This window comes from Balaenoptera physalus (genome assembly GCF_965194825.1).
Source record: "Balaenoptera physalus genome assembly, chromosome: X".
NCBI lineage: Eukaryota > Metazoa > Chordata > Mammalia > Artiodactyla > Balaenopteridae > Balaenoptera > Balaenoptera physalus.
Window position 1 is genome coordinate 58333103 of NC_138903.1, and position 16128 is coordinate 58349230.

Below are 16128 nucleotides of genomic sequence, written 5' to 3' on the forward strand. Positions count from 1 at the left end.
TAGAAGCCAGTTCTGATCATGTATCTAACCAGCTTGAAAAAAATCTCCAGATAGATAGATAGATAATAGTTAGATTTAGATTTCACAGCTCCCTGTTGCCTGCAGAATAAATTCAAACATTTTTTTAACCTGGAATTCACTACCTTCTTCCACCTGGCTTCAACTGATGTTTCTGGTCTAACTTTCTACCCTTCCTCGTTACACATCCCATAGTCCACAGAAACAGTATTATTTCTTGTTCCACGTACACATCCTACAATTAATCATCTCTCCTAGATGCCCTTTACCCCATCTAATATGCCCAAATTTGCATCATCTATTAAGATTCAGCTTAAGTGCCACAGCTCTTAGAAGCCTAATATGCTCCAAGTTCCTTTCTCTTAGTCTTACGGCACCAACCACCTTGTACTTTGAATCAGGGCTCTTTGTTTTGGTGGCTCTATCTCCCCTATTAGAATGGAGCAACCTGAGAGCTAGATCTAAGTGGGATTCCTCTGTGTATTCACCAGGGGCCCAAGTAAATTGCTTTGCATGTAACTGGTATTCAATAAATACTCATTGAGAAAAGAAAAACGTAGTTCAGCCCATTAGAAGGACAACAGGAAAAGCTTTCCCTTTTGAAGTCCCCATTTGTGCCATCTGTGACACACACAAACATGATATACCCAAATTTCAGGGCTATTCTAAAATCTAAATTGAAAGGTGTTCAATAGACTGAGTGTTTCTTGAGGGCTTTTGTGCCCGGCCTTATGCTCTCACAACAGATGCAGACAAATGATTTGACATTGACTTTGCCATCCAGGGGCTTAAAACTGAGTTGAAGAATGAAGTCATACTCATGGGGAAAAAGCATGAATACAGTAACTCAGCATCCACAATTAAAGGGTCAAACTTGGGTGCCAAAAGAAGTGAGGTAAGGGAGAGTTCCCTGGGGCAGGATTGTCAAAAGGCTTAATGGAGGCAATAGGACTTTAGCTGGACTTTGAGGGGTGGCTAAGAATCCTTCCTTGCCCCTTCCCCTTATCAACAGTCCTCCTATTTCTGAGTGTTTGGCATGGTCAGAGATAGGTTGAGGGTGGAAAGAGTAGTTCTGAGCTCTTTTATGACACCTACATTTGAAGCTTGAGGCTTCTCATAGGCTCTAGAATATAGAAGAGTAAATATCTACCATCTTCCATGCCTGCCATTTCCTGAGAGGTCGTTACCCAACCAGTACCACTATCATTTTTTGAACTTCTATTATACTACCAGATGTTTTGTATACCTAACCTTACTTAATCCCCACAAAAACCTTACTGCAATATAGGCATTGTCCCCACTTACAGTTGAGAAAACTGGCTCAGAGAAGTGAAGTTTACCTAATTAGGATTGTGTAGTTAGTAATTAGCCTCCTGTAAAAACAAAACAACTGCTACCTTTTACTTAGTACTCATTATGTGCCAAGTACATTGGTATCTCATTTCATCATTACAGCAATCCTATAGGCACAAATATCTTCATTTTACAAATTAGAAAACTAAGGCTCAGAGAGGTTGTGACTTGCCCAAGGTCCCACAACTAGGATGAGGCAGAGTCAGGATTCAAACTCACATCTCAGTGACTCTGGAGCCTAAGTCATGTCTGAGACTCCACTAAGCCTTTTGAGCTTATTGGTATTTCTACCAAATTGTACTTCCTTTTAATTTATTTTTAACCTCGGTCCACAACTTGACTCTCTGGACCTCCCTCTCCAGCCCAACCTGTTCCCTCCCTCCCCATTCTCTATCAAATGACCATAACTAAAGAATTTTAGCATTTATAGATTTCTTAGGACTTGATGAACATCAGTATTCAACCTTAAGCCAATTTCTTCCACCTTTTTTTACATCCATCTACACCTTACCCAAGAGCACAGAGTAAAGGGAGGCTGTTTTGACTTGTAGATACCCTCAACCTTCTAGAATCATCTATTTCTTTCTATGACATTCCCCCATGATCACCTTAAAGCCTCTGACCCCTGTAGATCAACTTGGAGTTAGGCTCCAGGAAATCCAGAGAATGATAACTAAACACAGTACATTATTAAAAGCGTAATGAGTCCAAACAAGAAAATGTGGATAATGGCCACAAAGCTCATTACTGCAAGAGCAAGTCTGTGCCTAATATTTTTAGAGCAGATGCAAATGCTACTTATAGCATTAGTCACCCCAGTGGAGAATTGATGGCCCTGTGGCTGAGCAGGGCCTTACAAGCACCCTTTCCCCAAGCCCAAAAGCATGCTACCAGAATGCAGTCTTCTCTCTCCAGTCAAGACAGAGGCTCCTAAGCCCATATGTCATAGGGTCTCAGTGTGGATGTATTCTCCATTTTTATCTCAGAACCTCTGGCACCGTGAAGGGCTCTTTACCCCATGCTCCTACTGGAATGTATATCTAACTCCCACTAGAACATGGATGACACTGGACTGGGACTGGTTGCTTACATGCCAGCCTCGCCATGAACCTTTGGAGGGCAGGGAACATGGCCTTTCATCTTTGTCTCTCTAATTGCACAGCATTGTGCCTGAATAAATGAACAAATACATGTAAGTAGATGCCCTTCCTCTCCGTTCCCCAAAGGAAAGTCCTAAGTCCCTTTGTAGAAGCTACAAAAATGCCCTTTCCAAAGCCAGGCCTGGGAAGAGGCAGCAACATCAAAGGAAGGCAGGAAATTTGGCTTGTATAATTTTGTTCCTCTAAAAGTGAATGCTTCTTAGAAAACAGAAAGGGGAAGGTAGCTAAAGCCACTTAAGAAATAAGAATGTGATACCCAGGGAGCCGAGGTTCAACCCCCATCTCCACATCTTACAATGTGGGTGACTCTGGGCAAGCTGTTTCACTTCTCTGAGCCTCAGTTTCTCCATCTGTGAAATGGGGAAAATAAAACCTATCTCAAAGGCCTATCAGAATGATTAGATGCAATAGAAGAAGAGACGTGTCCAGTTCCATGTGTGGAACAGAAAAGGGCCCTTGACAAAATTACATCAGCAAACAATATTGGTTACGTTATCAAGTTGAGTGTCATGGAACAAAGCAATTTAACATGCACCTTGTTTTTGCTATCTTTAATTACTAAGAAAATATGTGGAGCACATCCAGTCCATTCAAATGTTGGATCAATGCAAGGAGTGAAGATGGTGGATAGGACAGTGGCACAGTTGTATCACTAAAGCAAAGAGACCTATGCATTGATCCTCAGGATGGCAGGCAAAGCTCTGAAGGAGCTGAATTGAAGTGACAACGACAAGATGCAGAGTGGGTAAGCTAAGGTGACAGCTCTCTCCCTCTGACACTGCCATTTCAGGCTGTGGGCTAGAACCTGTGGCTAACAACTATTAGTTATAGCTTGGGGTCAGAGCTGTTTGCAGTTTTTGTTTAGTTGATATTTGTTCTGATGCCCGAAATCTGTCACTGGAGTGACAACCAAATGGGGAGGAAGGGAGGTAATAAGACGTGAGGAGGTGGGAGTAGGGAAAGTTCAAAGAGGCAACTACACCAGAGGTTTGGCTAATTCTTCACCAAGGGCAGGAGTACTACCTCAGTTCTACTTCCTGTAGCCAAGGCTGGAGGCATGGGTCTTTGAAAAAACCTGCATCACACTGGCCTGTTGCTAACTGATTTAAGGCAGAAAGCAAAGCCAGGGAGTGCTGTGGCCCAGATTTAGATAGTCTGGCTGATACTGGAAAGTCAAATGAGTACTCACATTAACTGAAACCATTAGATCAGAGCAGCTGCCGCCAGCAGCCTGAGGCAGGACTGTGGAGGAAGGGGAAGAGTGGAATGTCGTTGGGATTTAGCTTTGCAGCAGAAGATGGTGAAAGCGGAACTGATAGGGAGGGCTAAGTTACTGTGTGGGCTGAGCTGATAAGATCTGACTGACCCCAAGGCTTGGCGACAGGCAAGACAAACTTTACTGTGATGAATATAAGTTGAGTTATTCAATTATCCACCAGATTGATGTGAAGGTCAACATACGACTTATAAATTGAAGCAGTTGTCTACATAGAAGTCTGGCCTAACTTGCTACTTCCGAGAAGAGGCAAATCTTATGAAGGGGACGAAAAGGGGAAGGAATTAAGAACATATTTTGCATATTGATTATATAGCAGATACTTTATTTGTTATTCCTTTTAACCTTAGCAATAATTCTGAGGGAGGAACTGTTTCTCCCATTTACAGATAAGGAAACCAAGGTGCAAAGAGGTTAAATAACTTAACTGTAATCATACAGATGCATCAGTGTCAAGCTACAGAATTCATAGTCAGTTACTTAGTAGAAATCTTATCAGAGTTCCATAGAATAGCTTTACTGAATTGTGCTCTGAGACAATGCCATCAACCCATAATGAGGTTGTTACATGCAACAATCCACATCATGAAAGTAGCTCTAGACAATATGTAAATGAAGGAGCATGTTTCTGTTTATGGACATGGAAAATTGAATTTCATATAATTTTCATGTCATGTCATATTTTTCTTTTGATTTTTTTTCAACAAATTAAGGCTTAGGTTTGCTAAGTCCTTATAAAAGCCTAAAGAGGGTAGGGACCCTGTATGTCTTATTCACTCTTATGTCTTCAACACCTAGAAAGGGGCCAGGTACACAGCAATTATTCTTACTATTTTTAAGTTCTTATATTTTTCTATATTGTGAAATGCCTTAAATCTTTTTTGGAACAGGACATGATATAAAACATAAGGCACATTTTTAAAAGGCTATCTAGCTAGAATATAAAAGAGTCAGGATTTGGATCTAAGCCTTTGTGATATCAAAGTCTCTTTTTTCATAGAATTATATTCCCCCTAGTCCCCTCTAGATTAGTCACAACCTCCCAACATGAGTCTCCACATCCAGTAGCCAATTAAATTTGCAGAAGTCAGCCACATTTTGAATTTGTAATTTGTAACTTAAAAAGCCCATAGTTTTGCTGAAGTTGTGCCCTCTTGTCCCTATTTCTACTATACTGGAAAGTAAGAATGAGAAAACAATAGTTCACAGGTTCAAAGCTTCTTATAGGAAGGTAAAGTGATAGTTCTGCCTTACTGGAAAGAACACAGACTTTGATGCCTGCCAGACTTACTAAGACTTAGATCCCAGATCTGTCAGTTACTCACTATGAACCTTTGGCAATTAACACCTTTGGGAGCCTCAGTTTTCTAGTAGAAATAAAATAATAATAATAATAATATATTCTTCACAGTAAGTTTGTGAGGATCAGAAATATTATGCTAGTACCTAGTACAGTGCCAGGAACATAGCAGATACTTAATAAATGGTAAATATAATGCACCTAACATAGAAGCACCAAAATATATAAGGCAATTATTAACAGACTTAAAGGAAGAAACTGATAGCAACACAATAATAGTAGGGGATTTTAACACCCAATTTACATCAATGGATAGATCATCCATACAGAAAGTCAACAAGGAAATAGCAGTCTTAAATGAAACATTAGACCAGATGGATTTGATAGATTTGTACAGAGCATTCCATCCAAAAGTAGCAAAATACATATTCTCCTCAAGTGCACATGGAACATTCTCAAGGATAGACCATATGTTGGGACACAAAACAAGTCTCAGTAAATTTAAGAAGATTGAAATCATATCAGGCAACTTTTCCAATCACAATGGAATGAAACTAGTAATCAACTACAAGAATTTACAAGAATTACAAATACGTGGAGAATGAACAACATACTACTGAAAAACTACTGGGACAACAAAGAAATCAAAGGAGAAATCGAAAATTACCTGAAGAAAAATGAAAATGAAAATACGACATACTTAAATTTATGGAATGCAACAAAAGTGGTACTAAGAGGGAAGTTTATAGGAACACAGGCTTACCTCAAGAAACAAGAAACAAATCTCAAAGAAACAATCTAACCTTACACCTAAATGAACTAGAAAAAAAAGGAAAAAAATGAAGCTCAAAGTCAGTACAAGAAAGGAAATAATAAAGATCAGAGTGGAAATAAATGAAATAGAGACCAAAAAGACAATAGAAAAGATCAATGAAGCTAAGAGCTGGTTCTTTGAAAAGATAAACAAAATTAACAAAACTTTAGCTAGACACTAAGAAAAAAGAGAAAAGTCTCTGATAAGTAAAATCAGAAATGAAAGAACAGACATAATAACAGATACCACAGAAATACAAATAATTATAAAAAAATGTTATGAACAGCTATATGCCAACAGATCGGCCAACCTAGAAGAAATGGACAAATTCTTGAATCCCAACCTTCCAAGACTAAGTCGTGAAGAAAGAAAATCTGAATAGACTGATCACTAACAAGGAAGTTAAAACAGGAAACAAAAACCTCTACCAAACAAAAGTCCAGGACGATATGGCTTTGTAAGTGAATTCTACCAAACATTCAAAGAAGATTTAATACCTATCCTTCTCAAACTTTTCTAAAAACTTAAAGAGGAGGAAAAACTTCCTAACTGATTTCACAAGGCCAACATTACCCTGATACCAAAACCAGACAAGGACAGCACACACACACACACACACACACACACACACACACACACACACACAGTTAGAGACCAATATCTCTGATGAACATGGATGCAAAAATCCTCAACAAAATATTAGCAAATACAGTACAATACATTAAAAGGATCATACATCGTGATCAAGTGAGATTTACTCCAGGGATGCAAGGATGGTTCAATATGTACAAATCAATCAATGTATACACCACACATTAACAAAATGAAAACTAAAAAATGTATCATCTCAATAGATGTAGAAAAAGCATTTGACAAGATTCAATACCCACATATGATAAAAATTCTCAATAAAATGGGTATAGAAGGAAGTACCTCAACATAATAAAGGCCATATATTACAAACTCACAGGCAACATCATACTCAATGGTGAAAAACTGAAAGTTATCCCTCTAAGATCAGGAACAAGACAAGGGTGCCCACTCTCACCACTCTTATTAAACATAGAACTGGAAGTCCTAGCCAGAGCAATTAGGCAATAAAAAGAAATAAAATGAATCTAAATTGGAAAGGAAGAAGTAAAACTGTCACTATTTGCAGATAATATTATTTTATATATAGAAAACCCTAAAGGCTCCATCAAAGAACTATTAGAAATAATAAACAAATACAGTAAAGTTAAAGGGTACAAAATCAACACACAAAAATATGATGTGTTTCTATATGCTAACAATGAACTATCAGAAAGAAAAATTAAGAAAATAATACCATTTACAATTGCAGCAAAAATAACAAAATACCTAGGAATAAATTTAACTAAGAAGGTGAAAAACCCGTACACTGAAAAGTATAAGGCATTGTTAAAAGAAATTGAAGAAGACACAAATAAATGGAAAGTTATTCCATGCTCATGGGTTGGAAGAATTGCCATTGTTAAAATGCTCATATTACCAAAAACAATCTAAAGTTTTTGTGCAATCCCTATCAAAATCCCAAGGACAGCTTTCACAGAAATAGAACAAAAAACTCTAAACTTTATATGGAACCAAAAAACAAGCTGAAAAGTCAAAGCAATTCTGAGAAAAAAAAGAACAAAGCTGGAGGTATTACATTCCCTGATTTTAAACTATATTACAAAGCTACTGTAATGGAACAGCATGGTATTGGTAGAACAGACACATATATCAAAAAAAGAGAATTGAGGGCCCTGAAATAAACCCATGCACACATGGAAAATTAATTAATGACAAAGGAGCAAAGATCACAGAATGCAGAAAGATATTTTCTTCAATAAATGGTGCTGGGAAAACTGGACAGCCACAAAGAAAAGAAAGAAAGAAACTAGACCACTATCTCACAACATACAAAAAAGTCAACTCAAAATAAATACTTGAGGGGCTTCCCTGGTGGCACAGTGGTTGAGAATCTGCCTGCCAATGCAGGGGACACGGGTTCGAGCCCTGGTCTGGGAAGATCCCGCATGCCGCGGAGCAACTAGGCCCGTGAGCCACAATTACTGAGCCTGCGCATCTGGAGCCTGTGCTCCTCAACAAGAGAGGCCGCGATAATGAGAGGCCCGCGCACCGCGATGAAGAGTGGCCCCCACTTGCCACAACTAGAGAAAGCCCTCGCACAGAAATGAAGACCCAACACAGCCATAAATAAATAAATTAAATAAATAAATAAACCCCAAAAAAGTTAAAAAAAAAGAAAAAAGGATCCCGCGTGCTGCAACTAAGACCCAGCACAGCCAAATAAATAGATAAATAAATATTTTTTTAAAAAAAAATAAATAAATACTTGAGTGTAAAGCCTGAAATAATAACACTCCTAGAAGAAAACATAGGGAGTACATTCTTTGACATTGATCTTAGTAATATCTTTTTGAATATTCTCCTTGGGCAAGAGAAACAAAAGCAAAAATAAGCAAATAGGACTACATCAAACTAAAAAGCTTCTGCACAGCAAAGGAAAACTTCCACAAAAAATGAAAAGACAGGGCTTCCCTGGTGGTGCAGTGGTTGAGAATCTGCCTGGCAATGCAGGGGACACGGGTTCGAGCCCTGGTCTGGGAAGATCGCACATGCCGCGGAGCAACTGGGTCTGTGAGCCACAATTACTGAGCCTGCGCGTCTGGAGCCTGTGCTCTGCAACAAGAGAGGCCGCGATAGTGAGAGGCCCGCGCACCTCGATGAAGAGTGGCCCCCGCTTGCCACAACTAGAGAAAGCCCTTGCACAGAAACGAAGACCCAACACAGCCAAAAATAAATAAATAAATAAAATTTAAAAATAATCTGTTTGTACTTTAAAAAAAAATGAAAAGACAACCTACTGAATGGGAGAAGATATTTTCAAATCATATAACTGATAAGGGGTTAATGTCCAAAATATTTAGAGAACTCATAAAACTCAACAACAAAAAAACCCAAACAACCTAATTTAAAAATGGAAAGAGTAGCTGTGTGGACATTTTTCCAAAGAAGATATACTGATGGCCAACAGGAACATTAAAAAGTGTTCAACATCATTAATTATTAGGGAAATGCAAATCAAAGCCCCAGTGAGATAGCACATCATGCCCATTAGAAGGGCTATTTTTTAAAAGACAAGAAATAACAGATGTTAGAGAGGGTGTGGAGAAAAGGGAACCCTCATGCACTGTTGGTGGGAATGTAACTTGGTACAGCACCTTGGAAAACAGTATGGAGGTTCCTCAAAAAATTAAGAATAGAACTACCATATGATCCATGTATTCTACTACTGGGCATTTATATAAATAACATGAAAACACTAATTCAAAAAAATATATGCACCCCTATGTTCATCACAGCATTATTTATAATAGTTAAGATATGGAAAAAACCTAAGTGCTCAGCAATGGATGAATAAAGATGTGATATATGCAAAGGAATACTATTCTGCCATAAAAAGATGAAATACCGCCATTCTCAACAACATGGATGAACCTTGAGTGTATTACGCTAAGTGAAAGAAGTCAGATGGAGAAAAACAAATACCAAGTGACTTAACTCATGTGGAAAAAAACAAACAGACAAAAAAAAATCAAAGAACCAAAAACCAAAATAAATGAACAAACCAAAACAGGAAACGTAGGTAAGAGAAGAGCCATGATTATTATGAATGGTTTTTATGTTCTTGCCCACCATTCCAATATTAGTGGTAATAAACTGGAACAGATTTCTACTTAAATATCTACAACTTCAGAAAGATCTCAAGGTACAAAGTAGTTGAGGTGGAGATGGGTTCAAGATGGCAGAGTAGAAGGACGTGCGCTAACTCCCTCTTACAAGAGCACTGGAATCACAACTAACTGGTGAACAATCATTGACAGGAAACACTGGAACTCATCAAAAAAGATACCTGACATACAAAGACAAAGGAGAAGCTGCAATGAGATGGTAGGAGGGGTGCAATCATAACAAAATCAAATCCCATAACTGCTGGGTGGGTGACTCACAAACTGGAGAACAATTATACCACAGAAGTCCATCCACTGGAGTGAAGGTTCTGAGCCCCACGTAAAGCTTTCCAACCTGAGGGTCCGGCAACGGGAGGAGGAATTCCCAGAGAATCAGACTTTGAAGGCTAGTGGGATTTGACTGCAGGACTTCAATAGGACTGCAGGAAACAGAGACTCCACTCTTGGAGGGCACACACAAAGTAGTGTGCACATCAGGACCCAGGGGGAACGAGCAGTGACCCCATAGGAGACTGAACCAGACCTACCTGCTAGTGTTGGAGGGTCTCCTGCAGAGGCGGGGTGCAGCTGTGGCTCACCATGGGGACAAGGACACTGGCAGCAGAAATTCTGGGAAGTACTCCTTGGCGTGACCCCACCCAGTGTCTGCCGTTAGCCTCAGCAAAGAGCTGGGTATGCTCCAGTGTTGGGTCACCTCAGGCCAAACAGCCAACAGGAGGGAACCCAGCCCCACCCATCAGCAGACAAGCAGATTAAAGTTTTACTGAGCTCTGTCCACCAGACCAACACCCAGCTCTACACACCACCAGTCCCTCCCATCAAGAAGTTTGCACAAGCCTCTTAGATACCATCATCCACCAGAGGGCAGAAAACAGAAGCAAGAAGAACTACAATCCTGCAGCCTGTGAAACGAAAACCACATTCACAGAAAGACAGACAAAATGAAAAGGCAGAGGACGATGTACCAGATGAAGGAACAAGATAAAACTCCAGAAAAACAACTAAATGAAGTGGAGATAGGCAACCATGCAGAAAAAGAATTCAGAATAATGACAGTGAAGATGATCCAGGACGTCGGAAAAAGAATGGAGGCAAAGATCTAGAAGATGCAAGAAAGGTTTAAAAAAGACCTAGAAGAATTAAAGATCAAACACCTAGAAGAATTAAAGAACAAAAAAGAGAGACGAACAAAACAATAACTGAAATGAAAAATACACTAGAAGAAATCAATAGCAGAATAAGGGAGGCAGAAGAACTGATAAGTGACCCGGAAGACAGAATGGTGGGATTCACTGCCGCAGAACAGAGTAAAGAAAAAAAAAAAAATGAAAAGAAATGAAGACAACCTAAGAGACCTCTGGGACAACCTTAAACACACCAACATTTGCATTACAGGGGTCCCAGAAGGAGAAGAGGGAGTGAAAGGAACCAAGAAAATATTTGAAGAGATTATAGTTGAAAATTTCCCTAACATGGGAAAAGAAATAGCTACCCAAGTCCAGGAAGCGCAGAGAGTCCCATACAGGATAAACCCAAAGAGAAACACCCCAAGACACACAGTAATAAAATTGACAAAAATTAAAGAAAAAGAAAAATTATTAAAAGCAACAAGGGAAAAATGACAAATAACATACAAGGGAACTCCCATAAGGTTAACAGCTGATTTCTCAAAAGAAACTCTACAAGCCAGAAGTGAGTGGCATAATATACTTAAAGTGATGAAAGGGAAGAACCTACAACCAGGATTAATCTACACAGCAAGGATACCATTCAGATTCGATGGAGAAATCAAAAGCTTTACAGACAAGCAAAAGCTAAGAGAATTTAGCACCACCAAATCAGCTCTACAACAAATGCTAAAGGAACTTCTCTAAGTGGGAAACACAAGATAAGAAAAGAACCTACAAAAACAAACCCAAAACAATTAAGAAAATGGTAATAGGAACATACATATCAATAATTACCTTAAATATGAATGGATTAAATGCTCCAACCAAAAGACAAAGGCTTGCTGAATGGATACAAAAACAAGACCCATATATATGCTGTCTACAAGAGACCCACTTCAGACCTAGGGACACATACAGACTGAAAGTGAGGGGATGGAAAAAGATATTCCATGCAAATGGAAATCAAAAGAAAGCTGGAGTACCAATACTCTTATCAGAAAAAATAGACTTTAAAATAAAGAATGTTACAAGAGACATGGAAGGACACTACATAATGATCAGGGGATCAGTCCAAGAAGAAGATATAACAATTATAAATATATACGCACCCAATATAGGAGCACGTCAATACATAAGGCAAATGCTAGCAGCTATAAAAGAGGAAACCAACAGTAACACAGTACTAGTGGGGGAATTTAACACCTCACTTACACCAATGGACAGATCAACCAGACAGAAAATTAATAAGGAAACACAAGCTTTAAATGACAAAATAGACCAGATAGATATAACTGATATTTATAGGACATTCCATCTGAAAACAGCAGATTACACTTTCTTCTTAAGTGAACACGGAACACTGTCCAGGATAGATCACATCTTTGGTCACAAATCGAGCCTCAGTAAATATAAGAAAATTGAAATCATATCAAGCATCTTTTCTGACCACAAGGCTATGAGATTAGAAATAAATTACAGGGGAAAAAGACGTAAAAAAAGAAAAACCACGCATGGAAGCTAAACAGTACATTACTAAATATCCAAGAGATCACTGAAGAAATCAAAGAGGAAATCAAAAAATACCTAGAGACAAATGACAACAAAAACACGATGATCCAAAACCTATGGATGCAGCAAAGGCAGTTCAAAGAAGGAAGTTTACAGCAATACAATCCTACCTCAAGAAACAAGAAAAATCTCAAATAAACAATCTAACCTTACACCTAAAGTAACTGGAGAAAGAAGAACAAACAAAACCCAAAGATAGTAGAAGGAAAGAAATCATAAAGATCAGAGCAGAAATAAATGAAATAGAAACAAGGAGAACAATACCAAAGATCAATAAAACTAAAAGCTGGTTCTTTGAGAAGATAAACAAAATTGATTAACCTTTAGCCAGACTCATCAAGAAAAAGAGGTAGAGGACTCAAATCAATAAAATCAGAAATGAAAAAGGAGAAGTTAGAAAGGACACCATAGAAATACAAAACATCATAAGAGAGACTACTACAAGCAACTGTATGCCAATAAAATGGACAACCTGGAAGAAATGGGCAAATTCTTAGAAAGGTATAACCTTCCAAGACTGAACCAAGAATAAATAGAAACTATGAACAGATAAATCGCAAGTAATGAAATTGAAACTGTGATTAAAAATTTTCCAACAAACAAAAGTTAAGGATGCGATGGCTTCACAGGTGAATTCTATCAAACATTAAGAGAAGAGCTAATACCCATCCTTCTCAAACTCTTCCAAAAATTTGCAGAGGAAGGAACACGCCCGAACTCATTCTACGAGGCCACCATCACCCTGATACCAAAACCAAAGATACTACAAAAAAAGAAAATTACAGACGAATATCACTGATGAAGATAGATGCAAAAATCCTCCACAAAATACTAGCAAACAGAATCCAGTAACACATTAAAAGGATCATACACTATGATCAAGTGGGATTTATCCCAGGGATGCAAGGATTCTTCAATATATGCAAATAAATCAATGTGATACACCATATTAACAAACTGAAGAATAAAAACGATATGATCATTTCAATAGATACTGAAAGAACTTTTGACAAAATTCAACACCTATTTATGATAAAATACTCGCCAGAGAGTGGGCATAGAGGGAACCTACCTCAGCATAATAAAGCCATGTACAACAAACCCACAGCAAACATCATTCTCAATGGTGAAAAACTGAAAGCATTTCCGCTAAGGTCAGGAACAAGACAAGGATGTCCACTCTCGCCACTATTATTCAACATAGTTCTGGAAGTCGTAGCCATGGCAATCAGAGAAGAAAAAGAAATAAAAGGAATACAAATTGGAAAAGAAGAAGTAAAACTGTCACTGTTTGCAGATGACATGGTAATATACATAGATAATCCTAAAGATGCCACCAGAAAACTACTAGAGCTAATCAGTAAATTTGGTAAAGTTGCAGGATACAAAATTAATGCACAGAAATCTCTTGCATTCCTATACACTAATAATGAAACATCAGAAAGAGAAATTAAGGAAACACTCCCATTTACCATTGCAACAAAAAGAATAAAATACTTAGGAATAAACTTGCCTAAGGAGGTAAAACACCTGTACTCAGAAAACTGTAAGACATTGATGAAAGGAATCAAAGATGACACAAACAGATGGAGAGCTATACCATGTTCTTGGATTGGAAGAATCAATATTATGAAAATGACTATACTACCCAAAGCAATCTACAGATTCAATGCAATCCCTATCAAATTACCAATGGCATTTTTTACAGAACTAGAACAAAAATTTTAAAATTGGTATGGAGACACAAAAAACCCCAAATAACCAAAGCAATCTTTAGGGGAAAAAAATGGAGCTGGAGGAATGAGACTGACTTCAGACTACACTACAAAGCTACGGTAATCAAGACAATATGGTACTGGCACAAAAGCAGAAATATAGATAAATGGAACAGGATAGAAAGCCCAGAGATAAACCCATGCACTTATGGTCAACTAATGTATGACAAAAGAGGCAAGGATATACAATGGAGAAAAGGTAGTCTCTTCAATAAGGTGGTACTGGGAAAACTGGACATGTAAAAGAATGAATTAGAAAATTCCCTAACACCATACAGAAAAATAAAATGGATTAAATACCTAAATGTAAAACTGGACACTATAAAACTTAGAGGAAAACATAGGAAGAACTATGTAAAGAACTCTTTGACATACATCACAGCAATTTCTTTTTTGACCCACCTCCTAGAGTAATGGACATAAAAGCAAAAATAAAGAAATGGGATCTAATGAAACTTAAAAGCTTTTGCACATCAAAGGAAACCATAAACAAGCCGAAAAGACAATCCTCAGAATGGGAGAAAATATTTGCAAATGAATCAATGAACAAAGGATTAATCTCCAAAACATACAAACAGCTCCTGCAGCTCAGTATTAAAAAAACAAACAACCCAATCAAAAAACAGGCAGAAGACCTAAATAGACATTTCTCTAAAGAAGACATACAGATGACCAAGAGGCACATGAAAAGCTGCTCAACATCACTAATTATTAGAGAAATGCAAATCAAAACTACAATGAGGTATCACCTCTCACTGGTTAGAATGGGCATCATCAGAAAATCTACAAACAACAAATGCTGGAAAGGGTGTGGAGAAAAGGGAACCCTCTTGCACTGTTGGTGGGAAAGTAAATTGGTACAGCCAGTATGGAGAACAGTATGGAGGTTCATTAAAAAACTAAAAATAGAACTACCCTATGACCCAGCAATCCCACTACTGGGCATATACCCAGAGAAAACCATAAATCAGAAAGACACATGCACCCCAATGTTCATTGCATCACTGTTTACAATACCCAGGTCATGGAAGCAACCTAAATGCCCACTGACAGACGAATAGATACAGAAGATGTGGTCCATGTATACAATGGAATATTAGTCAGTCATAAATAGGAACGAAATTGGGTCATTTGTAGAGACGTGGATGGACCTAGAGAGTGCCATACAGAGTGAAGTAAGTCAGAAAGAGAAAAACAAATATCGTATATTAATACATATATGTGGAATCTAGAAAAATGGTACAGATGATCTGGTTTGCAAGGCAGAAATAGAGACACAGATGTAGAGAACAAACTTATGGACACCAAGGGGGGAAAGGGAGTGGCGGGGTGCTGGTGGGATAAAAAAAAAAAAATGAAACCTAAGTAAGAGATTACAAAGTCCATTCAATGGAGAATATTTTTAATTGGTAAGATCCTATGCATAATTCTATGTTATTATAATGAAATTATTAAAGTGAACAATTTCTAGGGAAATATTAAAAACAATATAGTTGAGGTAATTTCTCTTCCCCGTGGGATTCCCAAGCACTTACCCTCCTTGTGGTGAGCCAGGGGCCGAGGAGCTGGTCTCTTTACATGGAAAGAGGAGGCCTTAGTGGGCCCAGGGCCTGGCACAGGTCCATTGGTGGCCTTTGGTATGGCCTTGGTCCCTCCATCCTGCAGCCTAGATACCAACTTCCCCACATCCACCTCGAGGCAGGACTCCAACTTGCCATCTGAAACAGGCCTGCTTGGGGATTTCCTCCCATGATCTGCTTCCCCACTTCTCTGCATAGGCATTTTTGGGTGTTGTGGCATCTTGGAGGGTTCTATACTGCTGATGATAGTACCATTTGGTGTTCTGTGTTGGATTTCATCTAGGAAAAGATGGTGCAAAGAGGAAAGATTAATGATAACCTTTGTATACATAATA

At 38.3% G+C, this 16128-nt stretch overlaps 1 protein-coding gene across 7 annotated transcripts in view; it reads right to left on the reverse strand.

Annotated features, from left to right (window-relative positions):
* Positions 1–16128, reverse strand: part of OPHN1 (oligophrenin 1) — a 630165-nt gene that overhangs the window by 18750 nt on the left and 595287 nt on the right. For all 7 annotated transcript variants that reach the window (XM_082444939.1, XM_082444938.1, XM_082444940.1 and 4 more), the window contains one exon: positions 15749–16072. In XM_082444939.1, coding sequence (XP_082301065.1) covers positions 15749–16072 — 324 coding nt within the window. The remainder of the gene's footprint in view (positions 1–15748; positions 16073–16128) is intronic.